A 19,848-nucleotide genomic window follows, 5' to 3' on the forward strand; every position below is an offset into this window, starting at 1 on the left:
GATTTATTTCTTTAGTGACTCTAATGTATCAGGCCATCTGCTAAGTACTGGTAATATAACAATGAACTGTCATAGAGTGATTATAAATAAGTATTTCTGAAGTAGAACTAACGAGAAATGACTAACTGTGAACACAATAAATACCAAAGAAAAACTACATCTTATTAAAATAATAAATGTAAGTAAAAATTAATTGATTACAATTAGAACAATTTAATGCAAATACTTATGCACAATTCAATTTAAATTATTTTTATCTTTCAGATTTGGGATAAAGGTTTAGCAAAGATGGCTAAAGCATGGGCAAATGAGTGCAAATTTGAACATAACAACTGTTTGGATAAATCATATCAATGCTATGCAGCTTTTGAATATGTTGGAGAAAATATCTGGTTAGGTGGAATAAAGTCATTCACACCAAGACTTGCCATTACGGCTTGGTATAATGAAACCCAATTTTATGATTTTGATAGTCTATCCTGTTCCAGAGTCTGTGGCCATTATACACAGGTAAATATTTGACATCTTTATTGATTAGTTCTTATTTGTGTATATTTTAATCGCCAGAATTTATTTCTCTGTGCGTAAAGTGCCTTTATTTTTCTGGCTGCCTTTAAATTTTTTCCCTTATCATAGGTCTTGAGCAATTAAGTTTTCTGTATGTTTCTTGTGCTGCAGTTCACTGGCCTTTTTGAAGTCGTAAGTCAATAGTTTAAATCAAATTTAGAAAAATGTTGGCCACTGTTTGTGAAAATACTTCTTTCTCTCACTCTCTCTCTTCCCTCAAAGTGGGAAGTTCTCTTCTCTTCAAGTTATTCATGTAGAAAGTCACTTGAAGTTTTCCCACATAAATTGATGCTCTTGTCTCTTTTTTCTTGGTTTTTTCTCTCTGTGATTAATTTCAAGTAATTTTATCGCTGCATCTTTAAGTTTGTTCATCTATTCTTCTGTAATGTTTAGTCTCCTGTTAATCCCATTGTTTGTTTTCAATCTTGCACCTTAAAGTTCGTATCTCTACAAATTTCATATTTTTACATCTTCAATGACTATACCTAATATGTTTGCTCTTTCATCTAGCTTTTTAAGCATATGAGATAGAGTTGTAATAATTAATATTTTCCCTGCTAGCTCTAGTATCTGTGTTAACTCTGTGTTAGTTTCAATGGATTGATTTTTCTCTTCATTATGCATCAAATTTTCTTCCCCCATATCATGTTGGGTAAATTTTATTATATTTCCAATATTGTACATTTTGCCTCGTTGGGTGCTGGATTCATCTGTATACTATAAATATTCTTGAGCTGTCTTTTTGGGTACAGCTAAGTTACCTGCAACATATTCGATCCTCTTTGTTTCTGCTTTTAAAATATGTTAGGTAGAATAAAAGTAGTGTTCAGTCCAGAGCTGATAATGATCTCTCACTACCCAGGCAAGATTCTTCTGCATACTCTACCTGACACACTAAGAATTATGAAGCTGTCCAATTCAGAAAGTGGGAATAGGTCCAATTTCTGACTTTGTGTAAACCTTGGTATTATTTCCTCTAGTTCTTGTAAATGGGTTAGACTATTTTCTTCACATACATGTTTTGATTAGTACTTTGCTGAATAGATGATGAGGACCCTCTGCACATTGTCCTAGTGTGTCACTGTACAATTCTCACCTCTTCAGAACAATGCCATCTAAACTTCTGCGTCCTTGGTCTCCCCAAGACTCTCAATCAGACTCTCTCAACTATGAGAGTCTATCAAACTTCTTCTGAGCCATAATGTAGAAACTGTCTCCAGGCAATATACCAGGACAATTATAGAGTTTCCATCTTTTTCTCCCCAAATCTCAGGGGTATTACATTGTGTTGCCTAATGTCTTGAAAACCATTACTTCCTATCATTTTCCCAATTTTTAAAATTATTTCAGGTAGAAGTGTAAATGTGTCTAAAATTCACCTTTTGGCCAAACTTTAATGCTAGACATGGTACTGAGCCCCTAGGAAAGCCTGTTTAAGCAATATAAATAGCTCACCTTCTTCTCTAGACTTACCAATTTGTATAAGTTGAATTAATACATAGGGTCTTAAAGCAAGTCGTTCTTATCAGAGGTGCAGTGAACAAATAATAGCAACTTCCATGTTCCCTTTATGCTCACTCTTCATTCAACAACAGGATGTTCTAAGTCTAGACACTCTCCAGGACATCAGGAAAGATGTTGGTAAAGAATATGGTTTGGCTACTACTGGGAAAATTGAGAGAATGAATCAAGTGTCAGATGTCCTGACAACAAAAAGATGCAATATCCCTAATAATATGGCATCAAGGCTGAGTCATAGCTTTTATATATCCTTTGTCTTCTCTTTTGCTGTAAAGCAAAAAAAGAAAAGCAGGTTCTCAAATGCCCCTTCTCCCTTCGTATTGCTAGATCAGAAAGGGGAGCTTACTTTTTATTGACTAGTTTACACTTAAGGTTAAATAATCAGGAATGGTTATATTCTTATAAAATCAACAACTATATCTTGCTTAATGTTCCAAACAAAATAAGAGAAAATTTTATTGCATTTACCACCTAGTGATATTCACATTGGAGTTACATCCAATGTTCATATTAATATTACATCTAATTTCTTTAATGAAACCAATACATCATAAACCTACATAGTGAATATTTATTCTCACCATTTCAAAAGCCCCAAAAAGTCACAATTTAGATAGAATTTAATGGTGTAGTTAGTTATTCATAAGCCAAATTGTTAAACATGATTTTTTGGAAATATATATATTTTAGTTGTATTTTTTATTAATTGTTTAAAACATTCAAAAGGAAAAATGCTCTTTTAATCATCTCACTTTCTCTCATTTCATTAAGTGGGAAACTACCTCAGAATTGATCTGTCACTTACTCACCAAAACCACAAAGATGGCTGAAAGCAAAATTCTTTTTTTTTTTTTTTTTTTTTTTGAGATGGAGTCTCGCCCTGTCACCCAGGCAGAAGCACGGTGGTGTGATATCGGCTCACTGCAAGCTCCACCTCCTAGATTCAAGCGATTCTCCTGCCTCAACCTCCTAAGTAGCTAGGATTACAGGCACATGCCACCACGCTCAGCTAATTTTTGTATTTTTAGTAGAGATGGGGTCTCACCATGTTGGCCAGGCTGGTCTCGAACTCCTGACCTCATGATCCACCCGGTTCGATCGCTCAAAACTCATTTTTAAATTCTCAGTTCACTGTGATTTTTCTTGCACTTTTGCTGCCTCTCAGGCAAACAAAAAGCCAGTAAAATATATTTTGCAAAATTATTGATTCTGGCTAGAACAAGCCTATGAAAAAAATTGATATATGAATTTACAAAATAGGTTAGTACGTTTTGCTAATAAAGTTGTAAAATAAATGAGATCCGAAATTTGTGTTGTCAAAATTTATTCTGTGTCTAAATTCCTTGGATTATTTTTCAAATGGAGTAAATCAGTATTTTCTTCCCTTTTTTGTTTATTTGGAAAATGAAAAAAATTTATTCTATCATTGTCACAAAAAACTAGTAATGTTCCTCATCTCTTTATCTATCTACTGTAACTAGTTTTCCATAGAAGTCTTCTTCCTTTTGAATAACTTTGCTATTCTTTGCAACTAGATAAAAATAAAGATTCACTATCCTTATGGCAGGCATCTTTGAAAATCAACTCAATGTGTTTTTAATTCTTACCTATGCCTTGTGACTTGACAAAGGTAAGAATATGGTTAAGATTGCAAAATTTAAAATGTAATTAGTAAAATTTTTCTGAGAAAAACAAATAAATGTAAGTTATTGTTTTAATTTATAGTCTGATTTTAATATTGTTTGTATGATATTCCCATGGATAGAATAAAAATGTATTTCATAAATAATCTAGAAGAAATTATTTTGGCTGTATATTATATTATGAGTTTGGTTATATATTATATTTTCCTTTGATTTATGAGAATTACCAGTATGGAAGAACTAGCTTGGTAGCTCTCATAAAATCAGCCATAACAATATAAGAATTTTAAACTAAATATAAAAATTAGAAAAAATATGTAACTAATAAGTATTTATGTACAATATTTCCTGTAGCATGACAAAGATTATACTAATTATCTAAATGCATTGTTTGCATAGAATAGAATTGTTTTCCATATGTTATCTTGACATTCCTTATCTTTATAGTTAGTTTGGGCCAATTCATTTTATGTCGGTTGTGCAGTTGCAATGTGTCCTGACCTTGGGGGAGCTTCAAATGCAATATTTGTATGCAACTATGGACCTGCGTGAGTTATTTTCTCTTAAAAATATTTTAACTGAAATTAATGTTGATGATGGTTGCCAAATAAGAGGATCTTATACTAGAGATAAGTGTATTTTTTGATAAGTATCGACCCCTTTAAAGTGCTAATCAAATGAGATAGGTGAAAATAGAAGATGGTGGCAGAATATTGCCTTATTTAAAGAAAAACTATACCTGTCATAAAATATTTAAACTTGAGAGAGAAAATGATGGAGACTGTTAGGTTTAAAAAAAGAGATAATATAAAATACATTGCCACAGCAATATATAAATACTGAAACACAAAAAGGCTGGCAGATGCTTCTCTAATATAATATAAAATAAATGGAATAAGAAAACGATTGAGAATGATTGTAAAAGCACATACTTTTAAGAAAAGGGCAACATAACTTTAATTGTCTTGCTGATAATTGCATATCTAAATGAAAATATAGCATAAGCTTTAAGAGAAACTCCGAAAATGAAATTCTAGAACTCTAAACTCAGTTAATCTATACTAGGAAGAATATAAAAACAGTTAATAACCCAGCTGTTCAACAAATACCAATTTAAAGGCCAGGCACGGTGGCTCAAGCCTGTAATCCCAGCACTTTGGGAGGCCAAGACTGGTGGATCACGAGATCAGGAGATCGAGACCATCCTGGCTAACACGGTGAAACTCCGTCTCTACTAAAAAAAAAAAAATACAAAAAACTAGCCGGGCGAGGTGGTGGATGCCTGTAGTCCCAGCTACTTGGGAGGCTGAGGCAGGAGAATGGCATAAACCTGGGAGGCAGAGCTTGCAGTGAGCTGAGATCCGGCCACTACACTTCAGCCTGGGCGACACAGTGAGACTCCATCTCAAAAAAAAAAAAAAAAAAATCAATTTAAAAATAAGAAATAGAAAAGATAAAAACAAAGACAGAGAATAAATACGCAAAATTGACAAAAAGGAGCTGAGATATGCCAAAATTACTAGAGAGAGGCAGAAATGTGTATATATCTCTCTGTATTTTCTTCCATGACCTTACACTTGGAAGCAAAAACAAGAATGATAAATACAAATTTTTATAGCTTGGGAAAAGTAGAGTTGTTATAGATTCAGAGAAATTATAAAACTACTGACACATTTATTATCTTTTCTCTTAAGGAGACTAATCACAAGATTTGAAATGGAAAGAGAATAATAATAGGGGATGAAGGCTCAAGATTTGATGAAAAAGCAGTTAAGCATCATATTGCTTTGAATAAGTCAGGTTTGGGGGTCCAGACAAACTATGTACATAACAGATTGCTTATGGGTCTTGTGAAAGCATATGAGGATATTGCTATGTCACCCCTGGCCAAGTGATAGGGAGCAATATACCCTGTCACTTGAAACAAAAGCCAAAAAAAGCAAAATAGACGAAGCACATGAAGCACTGGTTTTAAAGACACTGGTTATAATACAACAAAGGGCTGTCATCTCTGAAAACAAACAAACAAAAAGAAAGTTAGCCCTATAATTCCCCCAGCTTTCTGTCTCAATGAGAGCTTTCAGGTCATGGCACATGAAATTACTAAGACAGAGGTTGACCGACTGACTCCCTGAGTCGAAGAAATGGAGCTAAAAGTATAAGAATACCAATAGAGCTAGAGTTCACAGAAAAGAGTACCAGAGAAAAGAGAACTACACAGAGAGAACCCTAGAGATCTACAAAAGGTATTCCTTGAGTATTGATTATTAGCACATGAATGTGAGCAGGCCAGATTAAGAAGCATCTGAAACAGTAAGAGGACACAGTTCTTGGCACTCACACAGTGAGCATAACTAAACTGCTCCAGACCCACCTAACAATTCATAATGTAAAACCTGAAAGGATCAAAATGTTCCCATGTAATCTGACTGTATCCCACATAAGAAATGATTGAGAATGATTATAAAAGCACATACTTTTAAGAAAAGAACAACATAACTTTAACAACAACAAAAAAATCTCAAGGAGGTTTACAGAAATACATAATACCCAGCACCTAACGCAATGTCTGGAATCTAATGAAATATTGCCAGCCATATACAGAAGGAAAAAAATAAGACATAATAAAAAGCTGAATCAATAAGTTAAAATGAATTCAGAACTTACACAGATGTTATAATTAAAAGAGACATTAAAATGGTTATAACTGTATTCCATATTTTTAAATGTTAAACAAAGATGAAAAATATTCAAAACAGAGGACTACAATGTCTGAGACTTTTTAGAAGTTAAAATTAATGGAATATTAGACATACCAGAAAAGAAAGATGAATGAATTCAAAATCATAACATTAGAAATTATCCAAAACAGTGATTCAGGAGTTCACGGCTGCAGTGAGCCATGATTGCCCTGGGAAACAGAGCAAGACCCTATCTCTTTATAAAAAGAAAAGAAAAAAATTATTCAAGATAGAATCCATAGGGGAAAAAATATCCAAAAAGATAAAATTTGTATCAGTTAGCTGTGATACAACTTTAGTGTAAATTGATTTCCTTAAATTGGACTCCCTCCTGGCCAGAGGGACAGGCTGGAGACTGCCTAAGAAGACCGGGTCCCAGGAGGCAGGGGTGCCCACCACCACTGTGGCTCCAGTTGGCCATTTTCCCCTGCTGCTGGTGCCAGCAAGACTGAGTGATTTGCACCAGGAGAAATTCCCCACAGCGCAGCACAGGTACTGTGACAGTTTGTGGCCAGACTGCTTCTTTAAGCAAGACCCTGACACATTCCTTCTTGCCAGGCAGGGCCTCTCCCTGAGGGATTTTCAGCACCCCCAGGCAGGGGATTATGGACAGATCTCTGATTTCCATGACAGAAGCCCCTAGGAGGACGGGCAGCCACGGTATCATGGACCGCAATCTTATCCTTTTCTGCAGGCAAACGCTGAGGAGTCCAGGTAGTCTGGATAAGGGAAATTCTTGCTTATTTAAGTGGGTCCCTGATCCTATTTCTCCTGACTGGGTGAGATCTCCCAACAGGGGTCTCCAGGCACTGCATACAGGAGCATTCTGGTAGGCATCAGGTCAGTGCCCCTCTGGGGCAGAGTGCCCAGTGAAAGGAGCAGGCTGCCATCTTTGGTGTTCTGCCACCTCCACTGGTGATATCTCCAGGGGTCAGAGGGACCCAGGTGAAGAGGGTCTGGAGTAGGCCCCCAGCAAACCACAGCAGCCCTAGGGAAGAGAGGCCTTACTGCTAAAAGAAGAACAAACAGAAAGCAACAACAGCATCAATTAGACCACAAAAACTCCATCCAAAGCTCAGCAGACTCAAAGATCAAAGGTAGATAAACTCTTGAAGATCAGAAAGAATCAACTCAAAAATGCTGAAAACTCAAAAAGCCACAGTGTCTCTTCAACTACAAATGATCACAACACATCTCCAGCAAGGGCACAGAGCTGGGATGAGGCTGAGATGGATGAATTGACAGAAATCGGGTTCAGAAGATGTATAATAATGAACTTGGTTGAGCTAAAGGAGTATGTTCTAACACAGTGCAAAGAAGCTAAGAACCATGATAAAATATTACAGGAGCTGTTAACCTGAATAACTAGTTTAGCGAGGAACCTAAATGAACTGATCAAGCTGTAAAACACAACATAAGAACTTCACAATGCAATCACAAGTGTCAATATCCAAACAGACCAAGTGGCAGAACGGATATCAGAGCTTGAAGACTATCTTGCTGAAATAAGGCAGGCAGACAAGATTAGAGAAAAAAGGAACAAACAAAACCTGTGAGAACTATGGGATTATGTAAAAAGATTGAACCTATGACTCATTGGGATACCTGAAATAAATGGGGAGAACAAACCAAGTTGGAAAACACACTTCAGGATATCATCCAGGAAAACTTCCCCAACCTAGCAAGAAAGGTCAACATTCAAACTAAGGAAATCCAGAGAACCCCAGTAAGATACTCCATGAGAAGATCAACCCCAAAACATGTAAGCATTAGATTCTCCAAGGTCAAACTGTAGGAGACAATGTTAAGGGCAGCCAGAGAGAAAGGCCAGGCTGCCTACAAAGGGAAGCCCATCAGACTAACAGCAGACCTCTCAGCAGAAACCCTAAAATCCAGAAGAGATTGGGAACAATATTTAACATTCTGGTTTGAGATGGAGTCCCACTCTGTCACCCAAGGTAGAGTGCACTGGTACAATCTTGACTCATTGCAACCTCCACCTCCCAGGTTCAAGTGATTCTCCTGCCTCAGCCTCCTGAGTGGCTGGGATTAGAGGTGCCCACGACCACACCCAGCTAATTTTTGTATTTTTAGTAGAGACAAGGTTTTGCCATGCTAGCCAGCCTGGTCTCGAATTCCTGACCTCAGGTGATCCACCCTCCTTGGCCTCCCAAAGTGCTGGGATTACAGGCGTGAGCCACCATGCCTGGCCCAATATTTAATACTCTCAAAAAAAAAAAATCAGCCTAGAATTTCATATCCAGCCAAACTAAACTTCATAAGCAAAGGAAAAATGAGATTTTTTTTTCAGATAAGCAAATGCTGAGGGAATTCATCACCACAAGGCCTGCCTTGCAAGAGCTCCTGAAGGAAGCACTAATATGGAAAGGAAAAATGGTTACCAGTCACTACAAAAAACACACTGAAGTATACAAACCAACAACACTATGAAGCAACTATACGAACAAGTCTGCAAAATAACTGGCTAGCATCATGATGACAGGATCAAATTCACATATAACAATACTAACATTAAATGTAAATGGCCTAAAGGCCCCATATAAAAGACACAGAATGGTAAGCTGGATAAAGAGCCAACATCCATCAGTGAGCTGCATTCAAGACACCCCATCTCACATGCAAAGACATGCATAGATTCAAAGGGATAGAGGAAAATTTACCAAGCAAATGGAAAACAGAAAAAAGCAGAGGTTGAAATCCTAGTTTCTGATGAAACAAACGTTAAACCAACAAAGATCAAAAAAGACAAAGAAGGGCGTTACATAATGGTAAAGGAATCAATTCAACAAGAAGAGCTAACTATCCTAAATATATATGCGCCCAATACAGGAGCACCTAGATTCACAAAACAAGTTCTTAGAGACCTACAAAGAGACTTAGACTCCCACACAGTAACAGAGGGAGATTTCACACCCCACTGTCAATATTAGACAGATCATAGAGACAGAATGTTAACAAAGATATCCTGAAGTTGAACTCAGCTCTGGATCAAGTGGACCTGATAGATATCTGCAGAACTCTCCATCCCAAACAACATAATATGCATTATTCTCAGTGCCACAAGGCACTTACTCTAAAACTGCACACAATTGTAAGTAAATCACTCCTCAGCAAATGCAAAAGAACTGAAATCATAACAGTCTCTCAGAATAAAAGACAGTCAAATTAGAACTGAAGATTAAGAAACACTCAAAACCACACAACTACATGGAAATTAAACAACCTGCTCTTGCATGACTCCTGGGTAAATAATGAAATTAAGGCAGAAATCAAGAAGTTCTTAGAAACTAATGAGAACAATGAGATAACATACTAGAATCTCTGGAATGCAGCTAAAGCAGTGTTAAGAGGGAAATTTATAGTGCTAAACGCCCACATCAAAAAGCTAGAAAGATCTCAAATTGACATCCTAACATCATAACTAAAAGAACTAGAGAACCAAGAGCAAACAAACCCCAAAGCTAGCAGAAGACAAGAAATAGCCAAGATCAGAGTGAAACAAGGTGATACAAACATGAAAAACCCTTCAAAAAAAATCAATGAATCCAGGATCTGGCTTTTTGAAAAGATGAATAAAACAAATAGACTGCTAACTAGCTATAATCATAAATAAGTAAAGAGAGAAGAATCAAATAGACAAAATAAAAAATGATAAAGGGGATATCACCACTGACCCCACAGAAATACAAACAACCATCAGAGAATACTATAAACACTTCTGTGCAAATTACCTGGAAAATCTAGAAGAAATGGATAAATTCCTGTAAACATATGCCCTCCCAGGACTGAACCAGGAAGAAGTTGAATCCCTGAATAGACGAATAACAACTTCTGAAATTGAGGCAGTAATGAACAGCCTATCAACAAAAAAAAGCACAGGACCAGGTGGATTTATAGCTGAATTCTACCAGAATAACAAAAAGGAGATGATACCCTTTCTTCTGAAAAAATTCCAAACAATTGAAAAGGAGGTACTCCTCCTAACTCATTGTATGGGACCAACATCATCCTGATACCAAAACCTGGCAAAGAAACAACAAAAAGCATCAGGCCAATATCCCTGATAAACATTGATGCAAAATTTCTCAATAAAATACTGGCAAACCAAATCCAGCAGCACATCAAAAAGCTTATCCACCACAATCAAGTTGGCTTCATCCCCAGGATGCAAGTCTGGTTCAGCATATCCAAATCAATAAATGCAATTCATTATATCATCAGAACTAAAGACAAAACTACACAATTATCTCAATAGATGACAAAAAGGCCTTCAACAAAATTCAACATTCCTTTATGTTAAAAACTCCTCTCAATAAAACAGGAATTGAAGGAGCATACCTCAAAAAAATAAGAGCCATTTATGAGAAACCCATAGCCAATATCATACTAAATGGGCAAAAGCTGGAAGCATTCCCCTTGAAAACCAGTACAAGACAAAAACGTCCTCTCTCATCACTTCTATTCAACATAGTATTGGAAGTTCTGGCCAGAGCAATCAGGGAAGAGAAAAAAAAAAGGGGGGGTGGTATTCAAATAGGAAGAGAGGAAGTCAAATTGTCTTTGTCTTTGTTTGCATAGATGATATAATCCTATATCTTGAAAACCCTATTATCTCATCCCAAAATCTTTTTAAGCTGATAAGCAACTTTAGCAGTCTCAGGATACAAAATCAATACTCAGAAGTCACAAGCATTCCTGTACACCAACAAGAGACAAGCAGAAAGTCAAATCATGAATAAATTCCCATTCACAATTGCTAGAAAGAGAATAAAATACCTAGGAATACAGCTAACAAAATAAGTGAAGGATCTCTTCAAGAAGAACTACAAACCACTGCTTAAGGAAATTGGAGAAGACACAAACAAATGAAAAAAACATTCATGTTCATGGATAGTAAGAATCAATATCGTGAATATGACCACACTGCCCAAAGTAATTTATAGATTCAATGCTATTCCCATTAAACTCATTGACATTCTTCACAGAACTAAAAAAACTATTTTAAAATTCATATGGAACCAAATAAAAGTCTGTGTAGCCAAGACATCCTAAGCATAAAAGAACAAAGCTGGAGGCATCACACTACCTGACTTCAAACTATACTACAAGGCTGCAGTAACCAAAACAGCATAGTACTGGTACAAAAACAGACACACAGACCAATGGAACAGAATAGAGAACTCAGAAATAAGACCTCACATCTATTATCATCTAATCTTCGACAAACCTGACAAAAACAAGCAATGAGGAAAGGACTCCCTATTTAATATATGGTGCTGGGAAAACAGGCTAGCCATATGCAGAGAATTGAAACTGGATAACTTCCTTACAACTTATACAAAAATTAGCTCAAGATGGATTAAAGGCTTAAATGTAAAACCCAAAACTATAAAAACCCTAGAAGAAAATCTAGGCAATACTATTCAGGACATAGGCATGGGCAAACATTTCATGACAAAAACATCAAAAGCAATTTCAAAAAGCAAAATGGACAACTAGGATCAATTAAACTAAAGAGCTTCTACACAGCAAAAGAAACTATCATCAGAGTAAACAAGCAACCTACAGAGTGGGAGAAAATTTTAGCAATCTATTCATCTGACAAAGTTCTAAAAACCAAAATCCAAAAAAAAATTAAAGAAAATTAAAAAAAAAAAATCATTCAAAAATGGGCAAAAGACATGAACAGACACTTCTCAAAATAAGACATTTATGCATCCAACAAACTACAAAAAAATAGTTTAACACCACTGGTCAGTAGAGAAATGCAAATCAAAATCACAATTTGATACCATCTCATGCCAGTCAGAATGGCAATTATTAAAAAGTCCAGAAACAACAGATGCTGGTGAGACTGTGGAGAAACAGGAATGTTTTTACACTGTTGGTAGGAATGTAAACTCCACAACAGTCAAACCATTGCGGAAGACAGTGTGGTAATTCCTCAAAGATCTAGAACCAGAAATACCATTTGATCCAGCAATCCCATTGCTAGGTATATACCCCCAAAAATATAAATTATTCTATTACAAAGATACATGCACATGTATGTTCAGTGCAGTACTATTTACAATAGCAAAGACATGGAATCAACCTAAATGTCCATCAATGATAGACTGGATAAAGAAAATGTGGTACATATACACCATGAAATACTATGCAGCCATAAAAAGGAATGAGTTCATGTCCTTGGCATATATATATAAAATATATAATGTTTATTATATACAATTATATATAACATACATTATATATCATATAATATATATTTATATATGGTTTTATACATGTTTTTAAACCATATATTCAATTATCTCATTTATATTAACCATATATAACATATATAATATATATTATATTTATATATATGGTTTAAAAATATGGTTTATAATATATATTTTATATATATATGTGTGTGTATGTGAATATATATATATTAGCTTACAGACTGCATAAAACAGATAAAATATAAAATACAGAAAGACCACAGGACAGATTTGGCCTCTGGGCCATACTGTGCTGATTGCTACTCTATAGAAAATTCACTGGAATCTACCAAAACTCATCTAAAACTAATAAGTTTAGCTTTTAGGATACAAAATAAGTATACAAAAATTAATTACATGTCTGCATACTAACAATTAATGAACAGAAATTGAGTGAAAATATCATTTAAAATAGCATCAAAAATATAAATTATCTAAAGAAAGAGATATGTACTGAGAACTGCATAATATCATGAGAGAAACTAACAGAGACACAAATAATTAGAGAGATAGACGTTGTTCATGAGTTAGAAGACTCAGTATTTTTAAGATGTCATTTTTTTTTTTTTTCTGAATTGATCTATGGATTCAAGACAATCCCAGCAAAAATTCTACCAGGCTTTTATTGTATAAATTGACAAGTTGATCAAAAAATTCATGTGGAGGCACAAAAATTTTGAATAACCAAAACAACCTGAAATAGAATAAATTTAAAGGGCTAATACTATTGCTTTCAAGTGCTAATAATATGGTTTTCAAAAGTTATTAAAACTGTAAAATAATCCCAACATTGTGGTATTTGCATAAAATTAGACAAATAGATTAGTGGAATAGAATACAGAGATCAGAAATAGACCCACCCATGGCTGACCACATATTTTCAACTAATTTTTCAGAAATGCACAAAGGTATTTCAGTGAAAAAAAAATTAATAAATCATACTGGAACAATTAGTTATCCATAAAGTAACTTGGATCTATACAATGACAAAAATTAACTCAGAATGAATTGTAGATGTATTTGTTCATTTCATATTACTATAAATAAATATCCAAGACTGGGTAATTTATAAAGGAAACAGGTTTAATTGACTACATGGCCTCAGGAAACTTACAATCACGGCATAAGGCAAAAGGGAAACAAGCACCTTCTTCACAGTGCAGCAAGACAGAGAAGAGAAAAGCAGGAACTTCCAAACAGTTTTAAAACCATCAGATCTCATGGGCACTCACTATCATGAGAACAGCACAGGGGAAACCCCCTATGGTCCAATCACCTCCCTCTCTCAACACGTGGAGATTATAGTTCCCTCCATCAACACATAAGAATTACAATTAGAGATAAGGTTTGGGTGGGGACACAGAGTCAAACCCTATCACTTTGCCCCAGCCACTCCCAAATCTCATGTCTTTTAACATTTCCAAACCAATCATGCCTTCCCAACAGTTCCCCAAAATCTTAACTGATTTCCGCATTAACTCAAAAGTCCATAGGCCAAAGTCTCATCTGAGAAAAGGCAAGTCCCTTCTGCCTATAAGCCTGTAAAATCAAAAACAAGTTAGTTCCTTCCTAGATACAATGGGGATACAGGCATTGGGTAAATGCTCCCATTCCAAATGAGAGAAATTGGCCAAAACAAGGGGGATACAGGCCCTGCACAAGTCCAAAATCCACTGGGGCAGTCATTAAACCTTAAATCTCTGAAATAATCTCCTTTGGCTCCATGTCTCATATCAGGGGCATGCTGATGCGAGAGGTGGGCTCCCACTGCCTTGGGCAGTTCCTTCACGGGTTGCTACTGAAAGTTTGTGGCTTTTCCTGGTGCATGGTGCAAGTTGCCATTGGATCTACCATTCTGAGGTCTGGAGGATGGTGGCCCTGTTCTCACAGCTCCACTAGGCAGTGCCCCAGTGGGGACTCTGTGTGGAGTCTCTAATCCCACCTTTTCTTTCCACACTGCCCTAGTAGAGGTTCTCCATGAGGGCTCTGCCCCTGCAGCAGACTTCTGCCTAGATATCCAGGCATTTCCATACATCCTCTGAAATCTAGGTGGAGGTTTCCAATCTTCAGTTCTTAACTTCTGTGCACCCACAGGCCCAACACGTTGCAGTCTTTCTGCCCCTTAGCTCAGATAAGTCTGAGTTCTTGTCTCACAACCAGGAAGAATTAGGTGTGTGGATACTGGACAGTCAGTGGAGTAGAATTTATTAAGCAAAAGAGAAACTCTCAACAAAGAGAAATGTGGCAGGAAGGGAATTGTTCCCCTACCCAAAGGCTGGAAAGTACTCCCTTGTGGCTGGTTCTGGGGCCTTTTATGGACTTAGAATGAAGAGTATGTGCTGATTGGTCTATGAATATGCCAAAAAAAAAAAAGTTAAAGTGAAGACACCACTCAAAGATGGCCACAACAGTGTAGAAAACTAATTAGGAAAGGGTTGGTACATGTAAAATAGGTGAAGGGTGGGTATCAATCAGAGGAAAGTGCACCAAACAAGAAAACAAGTTCTCAATCCAGTCCAAATATTTAACTTGTAGCTTGGCTTTCAGGTTATAAACTGTCTTTGGCTTGAAGGTGGGGTTTCACCAGGGACCCAACCCTATCTGCCTAGGCATTTGGCTGCCTTCTGCTGCTCTCAACATCACATTGAAGTCACCAAGGCTTGGGGCTTGCACCCTCTGAAGCAACAGCTGAAGTTGTACCTCAGCCTGTTTTAGCTGAGGAAAGAGATGTAATTGACTCATGGTTCCACGTGAGTGAGGAGGCCTCAGGAAACTTACAATCATGACAGAAGGTGAAGGGGAAGCCAGCACCTTCATTACAGTCCAGCAGGAGAGAGAAGAGTAAAGGAGGAATTTCTAAACACTTTTAAAACCATCAGATCTCATGAGAACTCACTCACTATCATAAGAACAGCATGAGGGAAACCACTCCCATAATCCAATCACCTCCCTCCTTAAACATGGGGATTACAGTTTCCTCCCTCAACACATGGGAATTACAATTCAATATGAGATTTGGGTGGGGACACAGAGCCAAACCATATCAACAGACCTAAATGTAAAATCTAAAACTACAGAAATTTTAGAAGAAAAGATGAACAAAAACCTTTATGACCTTCAGATAGCCAAAGATTTTTAAACTACCACACTAAAACTATGATATATAAATTTAATGTCATTAAAATTAAAAATAACTACTATTCAAAGACACTGTTAAGAGAATGAAAAGACAAGCCACCTGGAAGAAAGTCTGTAAACAGCAACAATAACAGCAACATACATCAAATAAAGGATGTACCCTGGAATATAGGAAGAACTCTCACAACTCAATATAAAGAAAACTTACAACTCAATCTTAATTTTTTTAATACAAAGAAGATATGTAGGTAACAAATATACACACAAAAATGCTCAACATCATTAGTCATTTAAAAAATACAAATTAAGGTCACAATAAATACCACTACACCACTATTAGAATGGCTAGAAGGTGGCCATGCCAAATGCTGGGGACAAAGTGAAGGCTATGGTATTCTCACACACTGTTGGATCTGTGTCCCTGAAATGATGTATGTATGAATGTTTTGAACATTCATAGCAACCCTGTTGGTAGTGATCAAAAACTTGACCAACCCAAATGCCCATCAATGGAAGAATATATAACTAAATTGTGGCATATTCTTTAACGGAATACTACTCATGTCGTTATGTTTTTATGTGTGTACTCTAAGTAACATATTTTTTAAGTCGTTCACAGATAGAAGATAAAGAGCCTTTGAAAAATTTGACTTATACTATTAAAAATCGGGCATAATAGCTGTCAAGTCATACATCATCAAATAGAACTAGATAAGGACTATGATATTATAATTTAAAATTAAAACATGAAACACATGTTTATGTTTGTAAATTAAATATTACTTATTTCATGTACCAAATGAAGAAATAGTCATACTATCTATGACAAAAACTTTGCAACCATCACATGCATAATTACACTGGGTCCAGATCTCATTATTGTTCTATAGAATATTCAAGAATAGAACTTCCATGTGGTTCACCCTGTAAGGAATTGTTTTAATAGTTTATTTTAACAAAAGAAATGAAAATAAAATTGAGACATACTATTTTTTGTTTTCAACGTTTATGACTTAATGAATGACTAAAACAACTTGCATACATGCGTGAAAAAAATTGGAGAAATTAACAGCCACTTGACTAATCAATGTTTCTCTTTTTTACAGAGGAAATTTTGCAAATATGCCTCCTTACACTAAAGGAGAATCTTGCTCTCTCTGCTCGAAAGAAGAGAAATGTGTAAAGAACCTCTGCAGTAAGCAAAAAATAATAATAATATTATATTTAGAGAGTAAAATTTCCATATATTTATTATATTTTAAAATTTGGCTTCTCAAGTTTACAAATTAGGGACAAGATTTGATTGTTATTATCTGATTATATAAATCATTTGTCATAAATTTTAATACTTAAACTCAGATGATTCTTGCTTTCTTCACTGATTACTCTCCCTCTAAAGCTAAAGAGCATAAAGGAAGGAGGTACAACAATGATTCAATTTGCTGCTACAAGGAAAATAACTATGGGTTGAAATGCTTCTTATTTTTACTTGCTTTCATTGACCTCCTTTTATTAGTTATTAGAATAGTGATCCATTCTGAAGTAATTTGTTAGTCAATGTCCAAAGTAATTATCATTTAAAACTAACATGTTTCTCTTTCATGATCAACTTTTTCGTTCCCCAAACAAATATGCTTTCAAAGGCTAAAAGTATAAATTTTGGGCAGTGAGACCAGAGGAAAAAAAATGGAGCCATGCATCGACAAAATGTCAATCTCTGCAAAATATTGGAAGACATGTATTCTGAGCAAATATGAGTGGCCAATGACCTGTGAGACAGCCCTCAGGAGACCCTGAGAACATGTGTCCAAGGTGGTCAGGCTACAACTTGTTTTTCACATTTTAAGGAGACATAAGACATCAATCAATACATGCAAGATATACATTAGTTCTGTCCAGAAAGGCAAGACAACTGGAAGTGGGGCTCGCAAGTCAAAAGTCAAAGGTAGATTCAAAGATGTTCTGATTGGCAATTGGTTAAGTAATTGTCTAAAGGCTTACAATCAATAGAAAGGAATAGCTGGGTTAAGATAAGGGGTTGTCGAGACCAAGGGTTTATTAAGTAGATGAAACCTCAAGGTATCAGGCTTCTGAGAGACTAGATTGTAAATGTTTCTTATCAGATTGAAAGAGTCTCTTCTATTAGACTTAAGATCTGTATTGGTGTTAATGCTGGAAAGCTTTTTCTGAATTCCAAAAAGGGAGGAAGGTATAACGGGACATGTCTGACCTCCCCTTTCCTATCATGGCCTGAACTAGTTTTTCAAGTTAACTTTGGAATGCCCTTTGCCAAAAGTAGGGGTCCATTCAGATGGTTGGGGGACTTAGAATTTTAGTTCTGGTTTACATTATCCTCCTTCTGGCCAACATTTGCCAGAGGCAAAATCAACGGCCAGTAAACATTTACTTTATCCCATAGTGTTGCCAGGGTGGCATGGCTGCCTGCCCCAGGTTCATCCTGTCCCTCAGTGGAATCCCTATTGCCAAAGGACCTAGATCCAAAAACTTATAGCCAATTTAAATGTTACAGCCCAGATGGGAAAGGACATGGACAGGCATTCACTAACTGTTAAATTTTTTAAAGTAATATACAAGCCAACCAACAAAAACACAAAGGTGAAGATACAAAATTGACTTACCTTTAACTTCTATACATTGAGCTGCTATAATCTTGGTTTTAGTTACAGACTTAACAGCAATTAGCTACACAAAATATAAACATTATTAAAACTTTTTAAGCTAAGGAATTTAGAGATTTTTGTTGTGCCACATTTCTTTTTGTTGTCTTTAGTAATGTGTCCTAAGGTGTCTGATAAAAATTTTTTATATATAATTATCTGCATAAATCTCACAACTGGGAGCATTATACCCAAGAGGCTTTGTCATGGGTATCTTTATATTCTTTCAGTAATAATTTGCTGTTAATTCTACAGGAAGCAGCAAATTACTTATGGTTAGAATGGATTAAAAGGTGCCACATAACAGCTCAGAAGGCAAAGTCCCTGTTTTACCAGCTGTTTAAGCATCTGTGTACCATCCTTGATTGAGAAGAGCTGAACTAATTATATCCCTCAAAATCAGCCCTTGTAATCTCATGCAACCACCTCTTGCACAATAGTCCCTGGGCCTAGAGGGAGGGTGTTTGTATTGTTTTAGCAACAGAGCATACGCAATGAAAAGCAGATCAGGCTGAATGGGATTCCAAATGAGGAAGATTTGCAGGTTTTGTCAAATCATCTGTAGTCCTCAGAATGCCATGATTCTGGTTTTCCTGGAAGAAGTAAAACCATGAGCGATAAATCACATTAATAATTTGACAATTAAAAAAGAATGTGTGTGTTAGAACAGAAAAAGGAAACTATTCCACTAGAGCACTAACTAAAAACATAAAAAATTATAACCTGGTACTCTTTAGAGGATCACTGTAGCCAAGAGATAATTCATAATTGAATTTGCACTCAACAACAAAAGTCAGCACCGGAATCGAGTAACAAGTGTTACAGTTTTCCTTTGAAACAATTTACCTCTTTCTCTAATCCTCCCTTACTACTAAAGAGAAACTATAGTAAAACCAATTTGTGTGCAAAGTAAGTTTTAGGTTTATTATTTGGCCTGATCATTCGCATAAAGTGCAACAAGAATTGATTGGCCATATAGACTTCTTTCGAATTGGCTTTGCTGTAATTTTACCTGAACATATGTTATTCTAGTTAAAGGCTTGGTGAAATAACCAGTGTCTTCTGTTGTGCTTTTTGAAAAGAGAAGACTCTTAGTAGATTTACACAAATAACTATATTGTCATAAAATCAGAATACTCAGGAACTGTTTTTGAATTTTGGAGAACTCAAGTAGAGAGAAAGGTAAATTTTCTCACAAAAGTGTACTTTACCCAACTACTCTAAACCATAAATCACTCAAAAGGAAAAGATTTCCTTGCCTCTTCTTTAACCA

At 35.8% G+C, this 19,848-nt stretch overlaps 1 protein-coding gene across 3 annotated transcripts in view; it reads left to right on the forward strand.

Moving 5' to 3' along the window:
* Positions 1–19,848, forward strand: part of GLIPR1L1 (GLI pathogenesis-related 1 like 1) — a 40,643-nt gene that overhangs the window by 11,659 nt on the left and 9,136 nt on the right. For all 3 annotated transcript variants that reach the window (XM_011929356.1, XM_011929357.1, XM_011929358.1), the window contains exons 2-4: positions 265–510; positions 4,179–4,279; positions 17,004–17,092. In XM_011929356.1, coding sequence (XP_011784746.1) covers positions 265–510; positions 4,179–4,279; positions 17,004–17,092 — 436 coding nt within the window. The remainder of the gene's footprint in view (positions 1–264; positions 511–4,178; positions 4,280–17,003; positions 17,093–19,848) is intronic.

The sequence above is a fragment of the Colobus angolensis genome, unplaced genomic scaffold (assembly GCF_000951035.1).
Source record: "Colobus angolensis palliatus isolate OR3802 unplaced genomic scaffold, Cang.pa_1.0 Scaffold80, whole genome shotgun sequence".
Lineage (NCBI taxonomy): Eukaryota > Metazoa > Chordata > Mammalia > Primates > Cercopithecidae > Colobus > Colobus angolensis.